At 35.7% G+C, this 16,516-nt stretch overlaps 2 protein-coding genes across 2 annotated transcripts; one reads left to right on the top strand and one right to left on the bottom strand.

Annotated features, from left to right (window-relative positions):
- Positions 1-801: 801 nt before the first annotated feature.
- On the top strand, positions 802-11,734 carry LOC129280506 (uncharacterized). Its single transcript, XM_064106894.1, has 6 exons — positions 802-1,060; positions 2,773-2,876; positions 3,405-3,494; positions 3,704-3,793; positions 4,728-4,763; positions 10,987-11,734. Exons 1-6 carry the CDS (start codon positions 847-849, stop codon positions 11,203-11,205), a joined length of 753 nt encoding a protein of 250 aa, XP_063962964.1. The 5' UTR covers positions 802-846; the 3' UTR covers positions 11,206-11,734.
- LOC129266853 (putative nuclease HARBI1) lies at positions 10,207-15,171 on the bottom strand. The gene is made up of 2 exons (XM_064106893.1): positions 14,102-15,171; positions 10,207-12,775 (listed from the first exon to the last, which is right to left on the bottom strand). The coding sequence occupies exons 1-2, from the start codon at positions 14,839-14,841 to the stop codon at positions 12,685-12,687; spliced, it is 831 nt and encodes a 276-aa protein (XP_063962963.1). The 5' UTR covers positions 14,842-15,171; the 3' UTR covers positions 10,207-12,684.
- Between the last annotated feature and the right edge of the window lie 1,345 nt (positions 15,172-16,516).

Genomic DNA, 16,516 nt, shown 5'->3' on the forward strand with positions numbered 1-16,516 from the left:
CTTGTAAAAAAAAATCTCTGCCAGTCATTTTCAGATTGAAAAAACAACAACAACATGGTGACCCATTTAGAAATCTAAGTTAGATAGATCTAACGTTAGAGGTCTAGATCTAGACTTCTAAGTAGATCTAGATCTAGGGTCTAAATGTAAAGTGCATTTTTAAATAAACAAACAAGCTGTGTATCTTAATGAAAAAAAAAATAATGAGAGTGCGAAGGATATGCCTAACTTAGAATTAGATCTATTATAAGGCCTAGATCTAGGGCTAGGCTCTACTGTACTCAATACACCAGCATGACGCATGGGGTAGGGGGTAGGTGCGGCCAAGACTCAGAGTCAGAGTTAGAGAGTCAGACTTGGGGGGGGGCTCCACCTCCCTTAGTTAGATCTAGCCCCTGTCTATGTCAGTTTCTTACAGAATTCTCTATGATCTATATTAGTTCTAAATCGTTGAAAAAATAATCCAGAATATGAATAGATCTAGGCCTATAGGGTGCTCAAATTCTTCCCCAAGTCATCTAATATTTTTTACGATGATATGCATAAAAAGTAGATCTAACGTTAAATCCTAGATCTAACGTTAGATCTATTAAAAAAAAGAAAAAAAGAAGAAAATAAATAATTACATTCTGCATTGTTGTGTAGCCTACCGATACCGTTGCTATTAGCTACCATAAAATTAATGTGCCTTTTTTATTGTTTTTAAAAGAAGTTATACCTTAGTGTATGAATGAAAGAAAAGATGCAAATACATGATTCGTGCCCAACTTCTCCTGCTCTACTCAACAGAAAAGAGGAAAGCCCTGGGAGCCTCACGAGGTGCAGGCACTGTGTTCATTTGTCAAAATGAATGCATCTACCCTTTTTGGAACTGGTGGTAGGGGGAGCATGGGAGTTGAGAGGCAGAAAGTTGAAGCATGGAACAAGTGCCGATTTGCTATTATTTCTGCAGGAGGAAGAAGTGATCGATCGTTAGAAAAAATAAGGAAAAAATGGCAAGATCTTTCCTCAAAAGCCAAGAAATACAGTGTACAGAGAAGAAAGCAAGTGCATGGAACAGGTAACTAAATTATATCATCTTTGATCTTTGCTTGGCCTGAATAGACTTTGTTTTTGTTTTCAAATATGTGCAACCTAAAAGTATTTGAAATTCTTACTAGCAAATTTTAATTGGCGAATGCAAGTAATCTTTCTTCGAAAGATCATATTTTAATAATAAGCCTTAAAAAAATCAAATAATTATGAAATCACATAAGCATTTAATACTAGAATGCATTACTTTAAGAAAGGGATAATGACAACAAGAAGAAGAAACAATAAAAAGGAGGGGGAAGTTGAAGAGAATGAGAGCGAAATGATTGACAAATATTTCAGTTCACTGTAAAATAAAAAACAAATTAACAATCGTGCCTGTATTCGTTTTCAGATCAGCGATGTAAATTTTTCAGCTTGCAATCCACTCTTTCGGTATTCAAGAGAGAGCTGAATCGTATACTTCCAAAAGAAATAAACGTTTTCAATTCAACTTTTCATCTCGCACTTTGCAGCCGCATAATTGTTTAGTAATATAATCTAGAAATCGTCCTTTGAATGATACGTTGCTTTGTTGAAAATGTATTCAACTGTCACAAGGAATATATATATATATATATATACATATATATTTATATATATATCAGGGCCCTGGGAACGAATTTTAATTTTATAGGTAGGGGGTGCTGTGGGGTTGTGGTAACAAACAAAAAAAAAGATGGCAAGCAAATTTTTGTTTTTACTCTGAGGTGATGATTCTCCCAAATCATCCTTATTTGGTCATTTGGGAGCAATAACTTTTTTTTTTTTTTTTTTTGCTTGTCAACCTGATTTCCAGGGGGTGCTGCCTATGGAAAATAATACACGCAGCACCCCCTGAAAATCTTGGGGGTGCACCCTCAGCCCCACTTCTCAGGGGCCTGATATATATAAATATATTTACAGGCATAAAAACAATACCAGCTAAAAACACCCGCCCTAAAAGATAGATTCTGTTCACGGATCGGCACATGCTATGTCCAGTCTTAAATTCTACCGCTATTTGTCATTTTTCTGGTATTTTTGTTATTTTTCTTGTCATCGATAATTTACTTGTATTTACACTGTCCTACACTATGATTGGAACGCCTGTTCTATGCTGTGATTAAATGTCTTGTAATCGATTTTATTAAAATGGCTGTAATTGAGATGTCTTATAATCGATTCCCCAATGTATAACCGATATATATATACACAGTGAATTTGGTGTCCCTTCCATGTAGAGTAGACTGAACGGGGAGAGTGCTCTGAACCCGGAGAGGGCAGGGGGGGGGGGGAGGTTGAATATCATGGGGTTTTTTTGATCATTTTTTTTTCTCTCTCTTGTCTAATACACCATGTTAATATTTTATTTTGCAATCGATAACAACGAATCATTTTCAATATCAATACCGGTATCTTTGAAGTTTGATGTATATTATTTTGTATAATTATATTGGATATGGTTTTATTGTATAACTTGACATGTGAGCAGGTTTCAAATGATTGTATAATTTGTTCATGAAATGTGAATGGGTATTTTGATTTGAGAGAAAACAATAAAAGCATCCTTAAAAATAAAAAAAATATATATATAAATGTAAATGTATAACCGATTCATAGCTAATCGTGGTCCCCCCAGGTAGTAACTGTTTTAATTGTAAGTTTTTTTAAATATTAAGTTAAGTCTTTTTACATATTTCTTACTCTGAAATATAAAAGGAGGCGGAGAATTCATCCCACCAAACGAGCAGTACGAGTTGGTGCTTCAAGCCCTCCCAAACGAACTCAGAGATGGAATAACAGCCATTGGAAACTCGGAAACTGTGAGTCACTAAATACGAGTCTAAATCATATTTACTGCCCCTTGTAATAGGCCTACTTAAATGCATATGATATTTTTCAGGCTATAATAAGCTTGAACTGTATTTTTGTAATAGGTCATAAACTAGGAAACGTTGAATTTAAAATAAATGTATGTGTGTTTGCGTATATGTATGTATTTTAGATCCAATTACGAAAATTAAAACTGATCGTAACTGACATGATTATTAAAAGCTCACATCGTTTCTTTTAATTATTATTATTATTTTTTTTTTTGGGGGGGTGTTTTTTCCAAGGTGCGAGGGTGTGCTTCAAAAAAGGAAAGATTTGATTTTTTTTTTGTTAATTTGAAATTCATGATCAGCATATGAAGATAACATAGTTAAAAGCTCACTTTTTAAAGACAAATACATTCCTCTGATGACATGTATGTTCTTTAGAAAAAAATACTGATTTCCACTCAAGACAATTTCGTTTTACCCAGAAAGTTTTTTAACTACTTAAAGATATTATCCCATTAATTTTTCTAGATCCCATCAATCGGACAACTTCCTCTGGTAGATGCAACGGGGAAAATGAGTCAGCCAACATCAAGCTCTGTGTTTGTTGAAAGAGAGAAGGTAAGAATAACGACAGTATAAAAAATTGAATTTAAAATTCATGGGAGCATATTACATCCGTTAAAAGGTCTCTTTATTGAAGGCAAATACATTCCTCTAATGACATGTATGTTCTTTAGAAAAAAATACTGATTTCCACTCAAGACAATGTCGTTTTACCCAGAAAGTTTTAACTACTTAAAGATATTATCCCATTATTTTTTTTCTAGATCCCATCAATCGGACAACTTCCTCTGGTAGATGCAACGGGGAAAACGAGTCGGCCAACATCAAGCTTTGTGTTTGTTGAAAGAGAGAAGGTAAGAATGGCGATATAAATAACTGCAAGGAAATGATTATCTTTGTTTCGTTTAATTTTGCTTTCATAATGTTACACTGATAATCATTGTTCTATTCGTTAAAATGAAATACAGATGGTCACATAGCCGTTATTTCCGAAAACCTTTTTAGCGGGCGACGATAATGACGAAAAGAAATGCGTGAGTCTGGCATCTTAAGTTGTATCAATAATTAATTACTGTTCAAGTAAAATAATAATACATTCATTTCATTTATACTTAGACCTCACAACTGAAGATAGATAGCAGAGAGTGAAAATGAAACAATAAGAGGAGATGAACTATTTGTGAAGAGAATTTCTTATATATCATATTTCAAGGAGAATGAAACCAAGTCTGCTTGTATGAAAACAGAAAAATAAAAGAGATTAAGATCAATGAAAGATCGAGAACAATTGGATAAACAAGAAATTCTATGAGATCCTCACACTGGCAATGCGATCAAGATTTGTGATGTCACAGAAGTACAACCATTCCCTTTGGACACGGGAAATATACATCAAGTTAACATCTATTTGTGCTCATTATGATAGAACAAACTCTTTTACCGTGATGTATTTTATGGAACCCCTATATTAACATGTCCTCCATTGACTTCTTAGTCTACATTATATATTGATAGACTTGATAACGTAACAATCTAAGCAAAATATGTAGAAATTTATTGGGGAGTTGTATATCTACTGTGACTGAACTCATGGTGGTCGTATTGGCAATGGGAGGATGCTTACATCCAATATCAGTGCTTTTCAACTTAACGTGACTTTATTCCGAAAAGAAATAAACAAACAAACTCAAGTATCTATGCCTACGCTCATTTGATTGTGTTTAACTTGATGACACAAGGAGACTTCCAAACCAATAACAAGTTTACCGTAAATCCTTATTCACACAGAGGTCTGTACCAATAACAGAGTCAGAAACAGAAGATGTAAGTGTAAATTAGAATTTAAATTTATTTTGAAGAAAAACATGGCTACGACTTAAAATTTAAAATCATAATTATTAATTCGTAAGGAAAAGCATCCATATTGCATTGGCAGCGTGCACCCCGCGAGCGTACCCCTGCACACTCTAAGACGGGATAATAGCGTCGGCCAGCGGCAGCTAGCTGCGATAATTAAAGCACAATAGAACTCACATCCGCTCTCGCAGCTCCCCCCGTGCCCGCTGCCGCTCGCTGCCATACTTGTTAATCCATCGGATTATAGATTTAATCCCCAGCCCGCTGCGTGCTAGCGGCAGCTCGCTGCAAGCTAGCGGCAACTGCAGCTAATCACCTTAAGCGCGCTACCGCTGCCCCCATGTCTACTAAAATTGGCAGATGCAATTTCTACGATTCACGTGGCCACGACTAGACCTCAATTCCGCGGCGTAGCTCGCTCTGGAATGAAGATTAAACATGTGCCCCGCATGTGCCTGTACTAGTTCCACTTAGTACTAGTGTTCGACTTCAAATTATTTCTGAGTTAAAAGCATGTTAATGAAAGGCTTTCTTTTATGTCCGTAGCGAAGCATGATATGGAAGCAAGGACCAAGTTGGAAACGACTACAGCTAGCTAGTGCGCCACGTCGTCTCGCATGCATGGCGACCGATCAGTGCAGATGTGGATAATAATAATTCTCGCAATTTACTACTTCAGTATGATTCTGAATCATAATGCAATTCTTAGACTGTCTTTTACACTGATTTGTAATACATGTATTTTAACTTTGTATTACATATTTTTTTTTTTATGTAAAGGTTTTACTGAGAGAATAAAACAATTAGGTACGGAGCCTTTAAAGTGCTATCGACTCGACAACTTAATTGGCGAGATACTTTATCTTGCCATGTCGACTTAATAACCTTATTATGTCGATATGGCGAGATACTTTATCTCGCCAAGTGGACTTATAAAAAGTTATATGTCGACATGGCGAGATACGCTATCTCGCCAATTAAGTTTCTTTACGGGATGCGCCAACATCTCCCGATCCGCCCCCCCCCCCCCCTCCCCCTCGTTCGCACCTGCCTACGTGTAGATCCATGGTCTCATAGGTATGGATGATGAACAGAAGGGCGATTAGTCTGCAAATTAAATGCCTTGCTATTGGAGAAATAAGTTGGGTGTCATAAAAGCGCGACGCAATTTTCAATTTTTTTTTTGGATTGTTTTAATTTTTGCACAATGATGAATGCTTGTTAGGCTTATTAAAGAACGAAAGTGGCCGCACTAGAATATTTCCACCTCTCATTTTCTTCTTGAAAATTATTGGGAACGCGCTTCGTGCTTTTAGAGTATAAGGTCCCAGCTGTATCCTTATAAAAATATATATCATCGCAGATCAGTGTTTCTCTCAGTCACGTTTTAAACTCCTAAATAAAGACACAATGCATTTCGATCTCATGTAAGCTATGTCCAATAGGCCAATGAAATATTTTCGAAACCTGTATATTCTACTTATACTTATTTAATTGAACCATTCTCAATATTTGTTTTATTGTGCTATATAGAGGAAGACTATCTGTCAATCCATAGATTTCAGTAAGGGAAGAAAATGACACAAAACAGAAATTAGGTCGGTGGCGGGATCGGGGGGGGGGGTGTAGGCCGTGTAGGCCTATTCGCCTCCCCTACTTTTCACCGTTTTGAATTTGGAGATTTTCTCATCCAGTCATTAACAATAACATCAGTCACTAAAATACATTATTTTGTTAGTTCATTATATAAAATTCAAAATTATTATAATAAGTGTATCCTTCATAGTTCAAAGTCAACACACAGCAGAGTGGTGCTCAAACATTATTTGAAGCGTGATTTTATTTATATGTGAATAGGGTGCCGTGCGATGTGAAGTGCAGATAACAAGTTTGTTGGCATAACAGCATGCATAAATGAAGCCTCTCCTCAACGCCCATTCTCCCCCCCCCCCCCCCCGATTTTCTTCTTCCTTTCCTTCTCCTCCCTCTACATTTCTCAACCTATTCGGTCCTATTGCTTTTCTCTTTTTCCTTTTCTTCTGGCTTTTGTTCCTCTGTCTATATATGTTTTTGTTCTTCATCCCGTTCTATCTACTCTTTTGCCGGTTTTCTTCTCCATCCAATTTCTGATTAACGACCTTCATACCCTTCTCTGTCTGCATGTACTCTTTTGTTTTTGGTTTTCTTCTCCCCTCCGTCTTATTTCTCTCTTTTTATTTCTTCCGCCTTTTGTTCCTCTTTATCATTTTATATTTCTTTTTTTCCGTTGTTTTTTACCCATTTCTTCCTCTTTTCCTTTTCTTGGCTATCCTTTTCTCACCCCTCCATCTTATAATAATGAAATAATGATAGCAACATTCATATAGCGCTTATCACATTGAGTCTCTAAGCGCTTTACTTGTGCATAATCTATTACCTTATTATTTTTGCCTTTCTTTTTCTTCTACCCCTTCTTGTTCTTCTCGATCCACTTCTACTTCTTATTCGGCTTTTCCTCATCGCTTTAATATGCTCGTTTTACTCCTCCTATAATTCGCATCCCTCTACTTCCTACTTTTATCTATCAATTGTCATCAAGTACCGCAAATCTTACTAATATTACAATACCACAAACAGTTGCATTAAAAGATTTGTTATTCATTATTGTGACAAGAAATTGTAAGAAGAGATTGGGATGACAACAATAACGATTATAAACATACACAGGCTATTCAATCAATCCTTCAATAAAACAATGAATGTTATATATGTCAAGAGTTTTATATTGTTTCATTTATTGAAAAAGATAAAAAAAATAATCATTTTTTCGGAGGAGATGATTAAAGAGATAGAGTTTGACACTCAAGATGTTTAACAAAAATATAAATATGTTGAGATATATAACCTTTTCTCATCGGCATGTTGGCCACGTTGCATGGCTGATACGCATTAATAATTACAGTAAACTATCATTGAAAGACCAATCAAGTTCTTTTTATTCTAACACTCTTGTGGCAACAAAAGAAAGAAGAAGACAAAATAATCCCTGTGATTTTCCCTTTCATTTTCCGCTAAGCAGGATGTTGATAATTTTCAGGGCCAGGTTCATTTCAACCTGACTCTATTGTCAATAAGGGCTGACTTGTGTGTGTGTGTGTGTGTGGGGGGGGGTTAATGGGAGAGATTAAACCCATTGTCGAGGGTAATTAACGGGGTGCTTTGATGTCTCGTCCCCTTTGAACTTTTTTTTTCAAAAAAAAAAAAAAACGTATCCTGAGTTTTGTATGAAAACAAGGTAAAAGGAAGCTTATGCCAACAGCCATACCTCGATGTCTTTCAAAAGCTATTGAAATTAAGGGAATTTGGCGTCTGATCATCTTTTTGACATTGGGCTTTTTCTTTCAAATCCGCTCTATGTTTAGGAATACTGATTGGCTTTTGGTAATTATGTTAACAACTGCATGAGACCAATGTTTTTTTTAATCAACGCTCTAAACAAATATGTTGGTGAATAGATTATAACGGCCAACTGAAATGGTAAAAGTCGATCAAAATGAAATTATATTTTAACCAATAATTAGAAAATTCATTATCTAATCTTTTTAGATGTATAATTACATCGATCACTTTAACATATATCTATTACAGTAGCGATAAATCCATAATTTTACCCCACTCATCGACCCTTTTTGTTCTTCTACAAGAAACATTAAATAAAATAATCAGTGGTTGGTAGCAAAGGGGGGGGGGACGGGGGACCTGCCCCACCCCCTCCTAAATTGGAGGTGGGGGACGGTCCCCCCTAAAACAAAAATTAATAACTTTGTTTTTTGCGTCCCCCCTAAAAAAAAAATTAATAACTTTGTTTTTTGCTTTTCATTTTTTTTCCTGCGTCCCCCCTAATTCACGTGGACCCCCTTAAAATTTAGGTTGATGGCCTTTTTTTTTTTTGCTCGTCAATTTTTTTTACCTGTGTCCATCCCATTTCTGGTGGACCCCCCGTAAATGTTTTGGCTTCCGCAGCCAATGAATGCGGTTATATGTTTTTACATATAATTTACATTTCATTGTACTTCCATTTCCCGTTTTCCTTTTCTTTCTCTTTTCGCCATAAATTCCCGTTCCATTTTGTCATTTCCTTAATTGTATCCACTTCCTCGATCACTCGTTCTAATGTTTTTTACTCTCTCACATGCTCTTCTTTCCTTTTTTCTCGTTCCTTCCGTTTTATCTTTTATCTTCCCTTCATGTTCTTTCTGACCTTTTCTTTTCCATTTCCCTCTCTCGTTTTCTTCCTTTTCTTCCCTTTTCCATCTTTCTCCCCTTTTCATTTCCTCTTTCCCATTATTTAACATTTCATTTTCCCCAGTGAGCTCCGCGGGGGCGGGGGAGCAGTCCGCCCCCTGCACCCCACCTGTTACGCCACTGCACTTGCACTATCTTTAGTATTATCATTATAAAGTATAAATATCACATTTCATAATTCTGTCATGACATGTACGAAACATTGTAAAAGTACGAACAAATAAAGATACAACTATTACAAAGAAAGAAAAGGAACGTCGAGGAGCTACATGTAATACAAATATTTTGTCTGTAAAAAAAAAGGACAGCGGAGAACATGTCGGTGCAGCAATATTATCGGGGCTGCATCATTTTCGCATTTACTTCGTGGAGCAATTGTCGATTAGGCATATTTCGTTTTATTACAAAAATTATGTCGAAAATTAAGAGAGTTATATGTCGATTAGATTAAGAGATATAATATTGAATGCATGAGACACCGATTATACGTCCGACCATTCCACAGATTTATGAATGGGATATTTGTGTCGTTAATTGCAAGGTTGATTTTAAAGTAACAAAGTACAACTTTTACAAAGTCAATCCCCGTTCAAAAACCGAGCGCCACGCAAGATCCTATCTGTGATCCGCCATAATTTAAACATCAAAACAAATACATGAACAAGCCTCCACATGCAATTCACGCAACAGACGAGAAAAAAGCGGGACGTGGGTGTTCACTTAATACATTTTTAAAGCTTTTTATTCTTCAAGAAACATTCAAAATATACAACAACAAAAATGCGTTGCATCGTCAATCAAACATTTCGTAAATACATCGTTATGTACTCAAAATAACTCAACATGAAACCTGGCCCTGTCGACAAGACAATCAATAGACCGAATTAAGTGAAAAGGAGATATTCGCTCGCAAGCACAGCTAGCTGCGTGCAGGCGGCGTGCAAGCTGCGAGAAAGCTGCAAGGATCGATTCTTCCTGTTAATCCGCTTTAATTGGTACAGCGCGCTGCCGCTAGCTGCATCTAGCGGCGAGATACACACTGTTCACTAATCACCGCAGCGGGGGTGTGCCCGCCGGGTGCACGCTGCAAATACAATATGGATGCTCTCCCTAAATACATGTACATATACATGAATATACATGTATATCATCATCATAAAAATGTTCATTCGCCAAATAATATACATTTAACATATATGTATCACTTCTATAAAAAGGGGGAAAAGCAAATTGTAAACAAACAATGACAAATGATATACACATATAGAGGGTTCCCGCATGACGTCACCGTGGAAGACATAACAATGGGAAACCTGTGCATTAGACAATAAAACCAATAATTTATGATGGTTTGATGCACAGGTTGTTATTGTTTGTCCTCCAACATGGCTGACTGCGGGAAACCTCTATAGGGAGAGTAGATGGAGTAAATTGAAACTAAAACATTTTTAGAACATTTATTATTGCTTTGGTCATATCACTTCATGAATTAATTTAATAGTGATTTAACAATGCGAATCTATGCAGCCGACATACCAAGGTAACCAGTACATAAAATGTGAATTTGTTATATTTTAGTGAGCACTGGACCGTGACAAACACGTTGTCATGACATTTTAATATTGATAGGCCTACCGGAAGTTTGCATTAATGGTTATTGTGTATGTTTAATTTGAACTATATAAGAGACATATCTGAATTTCACCTATGCCTATTTATAAAATGTTCACTTGAGATAAGGCAAACATTATTCTATTCCTGATCTTAGTGAAGGTAATGACAAAATAGAAATTACAATTAGCATTCTAAGGACTTCAATTACATTTATTATAGGTTAGAATTGAGCTATTTTTACTCTAATAAATATTCTTAATTCGTTTTCTTTCCTTTAAAAACGGTAATGCAGTCTCAGGAAAGACGACAAGCGATGAAGAAACGGAAGAAAGGAAAAAGGCTGAAGAAGGACTCAGATGAGGTAGACCTTCTCACGTTAAATAAGACAATGGTGTTGAAAGAAGAACGAAAAGTGGTAGCACTGGAAGGTATCTTGTCTACTCTGAAAGTTATTCATGGATTACTGGAATGTATTTCATCAAATTTCAATCAATCAGGACCAGAGCAGTAGTGTTCTAGGTTTGCCACCATCGAGTCCAGTCGTACATTAGGTCTCAGATAAATGTCACAGTGATTAATCATAATATTTTAATGAAATTCTGATATTAACGCAATAAAATGAATTCTCAATTATTTATCAATGTTATATGAGGATTTATCATCATATCGTTGAGACTACTATTTTAAGCAATTAATTTAATTCTCAATTATTTATTTCATTTAATAGCAAGAACTGTGATTGATTAATATTTTTAGAGAAGTAGTCAGTTCTGCTCACCGTGACAATGTATTTGTATGATCCATTAACCTTATGCATTAATAAACATCTATACGTACACGGATTTGAAATTATATGAAACATCTTTAAAAGTGAATGGAGTATAATGTATCAATGCAAATCAATAGGAATCAACTTGTATTTTAGCAGCAGGAAGATTTTATTGAAAAATGATGACCATGGTCTTGGAAAGATGTGAATTCACATTACAAAGTCTGTAAAGAACAATGAAGGTGAGCTGAATAAAAGTCTATTGAAATCACATTTATAGAATTTCCTGTGTATTCATAATGTTCATTGTGCAGAGTTATTAAAGGGGAAATCCTGAGAAAAAAAAATTATTTGAATAAATAGAGTATAATTCATAGAGCCAAACGCAAAAATTATCATCAAATTTCGGTAGCAAACAAAGAAGTTATTGAATTTTAAAGTTTAGCAATATTTTGAGAAAACAGTTATCATGGTTATATGCACTCCGTCGTGAATATTCATTGATGATGACGTCATATTACCTCTTTACTTTCCATTATGTTATCATTGAAATTAAAATTATTTTCATGCAGATATATCTCCCTTTTAACCGAAATTGAAGTAATGAATATTTTATCCATTAAATCAGTTGACGATCCAATTATTTCATTCTTGGTGGACAAAATTTGAAAAAAAAAGAAAAAATTATTTCATATAATAAAATATAAAAGAATGAAAGAATATGACATCATCAGCTTGCTCATCGCATACTCCTGAAGACATGCCTAGTATTCTTTCACCGAATAATGCAAAACATTAACATTTCATGACTTTATTATTTCATGTGGACTGTGATGAAAATTTAAGTGTTTTGTTTATTTTAGATTATTTTATCTGTTCAAATGATAATATTTTCAGCCTAGAATACCCTTCAAACATAACATATAAAATCAATTGTCATCATTTAGAATTTATGTTAACATTATTCATTAAGAAATTTATATGGATTAAAAAGTTCCTTTCCATGGGAAATCAATGTCATTAATGTTATCCATTTCAAGTGAAACATCTGGCCACCAGTTGGGCACGTGCAGCATATCCCTCATTGTTGACAGGACCATCAAAGTCATCTGCACCTACTTGTGGTACTTCATGGTCCCTTCCAAGGTATGGCTCTTTCCACTCTTTTGAGAGACGGAACAGGACTGTGCAAGCAACGATGATTGTGCAGGCTTTCTTTGGTTACACTCTCAGACCTCTTCTCAGGCAAGGGAACTTCTTCTTTATCTGACCGTTAGTTTGCTCCACCACCACTCGTCCTCTCATGTGAGACCTGAATTAAAATGAAGGGAATATAATAAGCCATAGTTTAGTGTGAAGTATAGTATAAAAATGATGCATGGTTTAGAGTGGGTCGGCAGGAACTGTGTGCACGAGGTAACTTTGGCCCACGTTTAACCCACGAGGCGTAGCTGAGTGGGCTTAGACCTTGATGCCAAAGTTACCGAGTGCACATTTTATAGAATAGGGGCTTTTATTTTTTTTTTTTTTTCCAAAATTTAAAAAAAAAAAAAAATTCCTGGACGCATGAAACTATTTACCGGATGCATGATTTTTTTTTACCGGACGCATGATTTTTTTTTTTTACCGGATGCATTATATTTTTTACCGAATACATGAAATTGAAATTTATTTTTTTTAAGTGAATTTTTTTTCCTTTTTTTATTAAAAAAATAAAATAAAATTTTTTTTTTTTTTTAATGTAATTTTTTTTTCTTCTTTTAAATAAAAAAAAAATAGGAAAAAAAAAAATACCCATTCCATAATATAAGATATACTGATTTATAAGCATTCTCCTTCTTAACTCGTTTTTCTTTACCTTTCTTTTTCTCGACCGTGGAAGTGTTGGTGTGGGGTGATGTTGACCCCCCCCCCCCTTGGTACGCCAGTGCCTATTAGTGAAAATGTTAGACTTTTTAGGACCCATGTATTTTAAAACTACTTGGATAACTCAAGGGGGTTCACTCGTTTCTATAAAAAAAAAAGGAATTTATAAATGTAAAATGATGTGAATCATAAACATCCAAAAATGACACTTTGCATCACTTCTTTGTTTAATATACTGTACATGCAAAGATTAGTCGCGTAATCTACAATGTCTATTCAATTCAAATTCGATTTTATTTCTAACAGAACATTATTTATAACAAATTATTTTCGTACATGTCTATACGCCTAGATGAATATTTTGTTAGGTTAAGTACTTAGCTTTAGAATATTCAAATTCAATTCTTTATCCCTTTGTAAACAATATGTCTATATTAACAAAAATACATGAAATGGGATGTCTAACGTATATATTTCAACTAAATATGTGTAAGCAATTCATATTTTTATAGTAGCTTACACTAAAACTGTCATGTTAGTGATTTTCTCAGTGGGCTCAATCAGGTTCGACCGGGGGGGGGGGGGGTGAGGAGCATTTCAGGGTGTTTGGTAATATTTCCCGCTCAACATTCTGATTAAAGGCGAATGCTATCTATATTAAGCTCAATCTAAAAACATATCCACATCGTGAATTAATCAAGTAGGTCCCTAGTTAATAATGCAAATTACGTTTCACAATAGCAATACATTTTAGTCGGAAGATGTATCCTACCTGTTGTAAGCACGTTCTGCAGGTGTTTGAGGATTACGAAATGGGGTCATTAACCATGATCTTTGCGGGTAACCAGAGTCACCAAGAATGACACCTTCCAATTCACCACGCTGGAACGATTGTCCTACCGCTGAATTCTCGAAGACTCTGCTGTCATGCACAGATCCTGGCCACCGTGCACTTACATTGATGATGTTGTACTTGGCATCACTTATGTACTGAACATTGATGCTGTGCCATCCCTTCCTGTTGATGAAGGCGTATTCAGTGTCCCCCAAAGGGCTGGCATCAAGCCAAATATGAGTACAGTCCACTGCCCCGACGACCATGGGAAATCCACTTATTTCCATAAACTCCCTCTGCTTTTCAACCACTGGCCGCCATGTTATCACTTCATCTTTCAAGTTTGCCAGAGCTTCGGAAACTCTAGCGACTATTCTGCACACGCTAGCTGAAGAAACACCATGCTCCTTCTGGACACTGGAGTAAAAGTCGGATGTTGCATAAAAGTTCAAAGCAACAAACACCTGCAGCCTTGAGTCTATGGAATGACTCCTCTCTGTCAAAGGGGCTATGCGGTCCTGAATTAGGTCGATGATCCTCATCACCCCTTGCCGAGTGAAACGGTAGTACTTATGCATCTTCTTATCGTTTAATATATCCAAGGGATTGGTCCTATCCCTGAAGACACGCTCTCGATTGAGCGCTCGAGCGTTATTAACGTACAGAAGAAGAGCCATGATGAGATAAACTTATGAAAACTATTCAAAAATCTGAAATTTTAGAGAGCAGAATGTCTACACGGTCGAATGTCAAGAAATAAGTATCGGCAAAGTGTTCGCGCCAAAACATGACCTTGGGACAGGAAGTTGAGTTTTTGAACCCATCGCAGCCCTGCGATCACCCTTTGGGCATCTGCTGAGCCGCGATGGGTTAACGATGGATGAACCCGTCGCAAGAGTTTCGTGAAATCGAAAAGCAATCCATCTCCCATGGGCGATGGGTTTGCGAAGTTGCGATGGGTTCAAGCCCTTACGAAGGGTTAGCGATGCATAAAAAACGTTAGTGAAATCGAGCCCAGGACTTTCCCAAGGACTTCGACACCATTACCACGAAATACTTTTTCATAAACGTTATTTTTATGATATTAGGGGGAAGGCCTTGGAGTAGTTCAGGAGCTACCACACAGACAGGTCTCAATTTGTATTAGTTAACAACGCTATTTTTTATATTCTTCCTATTGCATGTGGAGTATCTCAGGGTAGCTTACTTGGCCCTCTTCTTTTTATCACTTACTTTAATGACATTAAAAAAGTTCACATTTACAAACATTCATACTTGACGATTCGAACATATTCTTTTCTTATTAAAAAGAAAACCAACTTGCAAGTATTGTAAACTCAGAACATATACATGTGACTGACTGGATCAAGGCTAATGGACTATCACTTAACCTGTAAAAGACCAAATTTATGTTATTTAGTTTAAAAAAAATACATATCTTACCAGAAAATCTCATTTTCAATAACACTGTTCTTAAAAATGTTTCTGAGAACAGATTCTTGGGTGCTATTATTGATAATAAACTATCGTGGAAACCACACATCGAACATTCAAATATTGTTTTCCCATCGCGCGCTCTACTTACACTATATCATACCTTAATACTACCATACATTAATTAGGGTATTTTGGCATATGTTTGTGCAATCAAAACTCAATTACAAAGGATAATAATGTTGCAGAAGAAGGCCTAATAGGATACTTTTTTTCAAACTCCATTCAGATCGCACACAGATATCATATTTTTCAATAATGTTCTTAAAGTGAATTATTTATACATTTTACAACTAGTACAATTGATGTATAAACTAAATAAAGATGATCTCCCCACATTTGTTAAATATATTCTGTAAAACTCCCTCATAAACAACGAGGCAACGTAACTGTTATCACCTACCCCCAACCCGTATGATATATTAGCAAAAAACTGTTTTGGTTTTTTAGACTAGTGTATTGGAATTTGGCACCCAACGACTTTAAAGAATCTCCAAGCATTAATATCTACAAACGCAAACTTAACTAGAATTTTATTATTTGTCAATAATTTACATCAACATGTCAGCCAACACATAATCAAAACTAAAAGTATTAAAGTTAGACCTTTTACTATCAAGAGATTTCTCAAATAGTATTCTAAATAATGATACTATATGCCTACCGGCCTATGTAACTGCCATCAGGGGCGATGGAGCGAAGTTGAAAGTGGGGGGGGGGGGCATAAGGAAAAAGGGGCAATTTTTCTTTCGTAAAGGGCGTTATCTGAAAAAAAAGAAAAAAACCCGACTTATCTACAGTAGCATAATGGGCACAAAATTTTGAGGGGGCTAGATATGTCGCATCACGTATAATTAA

This window comes from Lytechinus pictus, chromosome 11 (assembly GCF_037042905.1).
Source record: "Lytechinus pictus isolate F3 Inbred chromosome 11, Lp3.0, whole genome shotgun sequence".
NCBI lineage: Eukaryota > Metazoa > Echinodermata > Echinoidea > Temnopleuroida > Toxopneustidae > Lytechinus > Lytechinus pictus.

Bases quoted from the DNA above. Each gene is read 5' to 3' on its own strand.
- LOC129280506 (XM_064106894.1), top strand. From the start codon at position 847: ATGAATGCATCTACCCTTTTTGGAACTGGTGGTAGGGGGAGCATGGGA. The intron at 3,495-3,703 runs GTAAGAATAACG...TTTTTTTTCTAG, and splicing joins TGTTTGTTGAAAGAGAGAAG to ATCCCATCAATCGGACAACT. The intron at 3,794-4,727 runs GTAAGAATGGCG...TTATTCACACAG, and splicing joins TGTTTGTTGAAAGAGAGAAG to AGGTCTGTACCAATAACAGA.
- LOC129266853 (XM_064106893.1), bottom strand. From the start codon at position 14,841: ATGGCTCTTCTTCTGTACGTTAATAACGCTCGAGCGCTCAATCGAGAG. The intron at 12,776-14,101 runs GTAGGATACATC...ATTTTAATTCAG, and splicing joins GCAGAACGTGCTTACAACAG to GTCTCACATGAGAGGACGAG.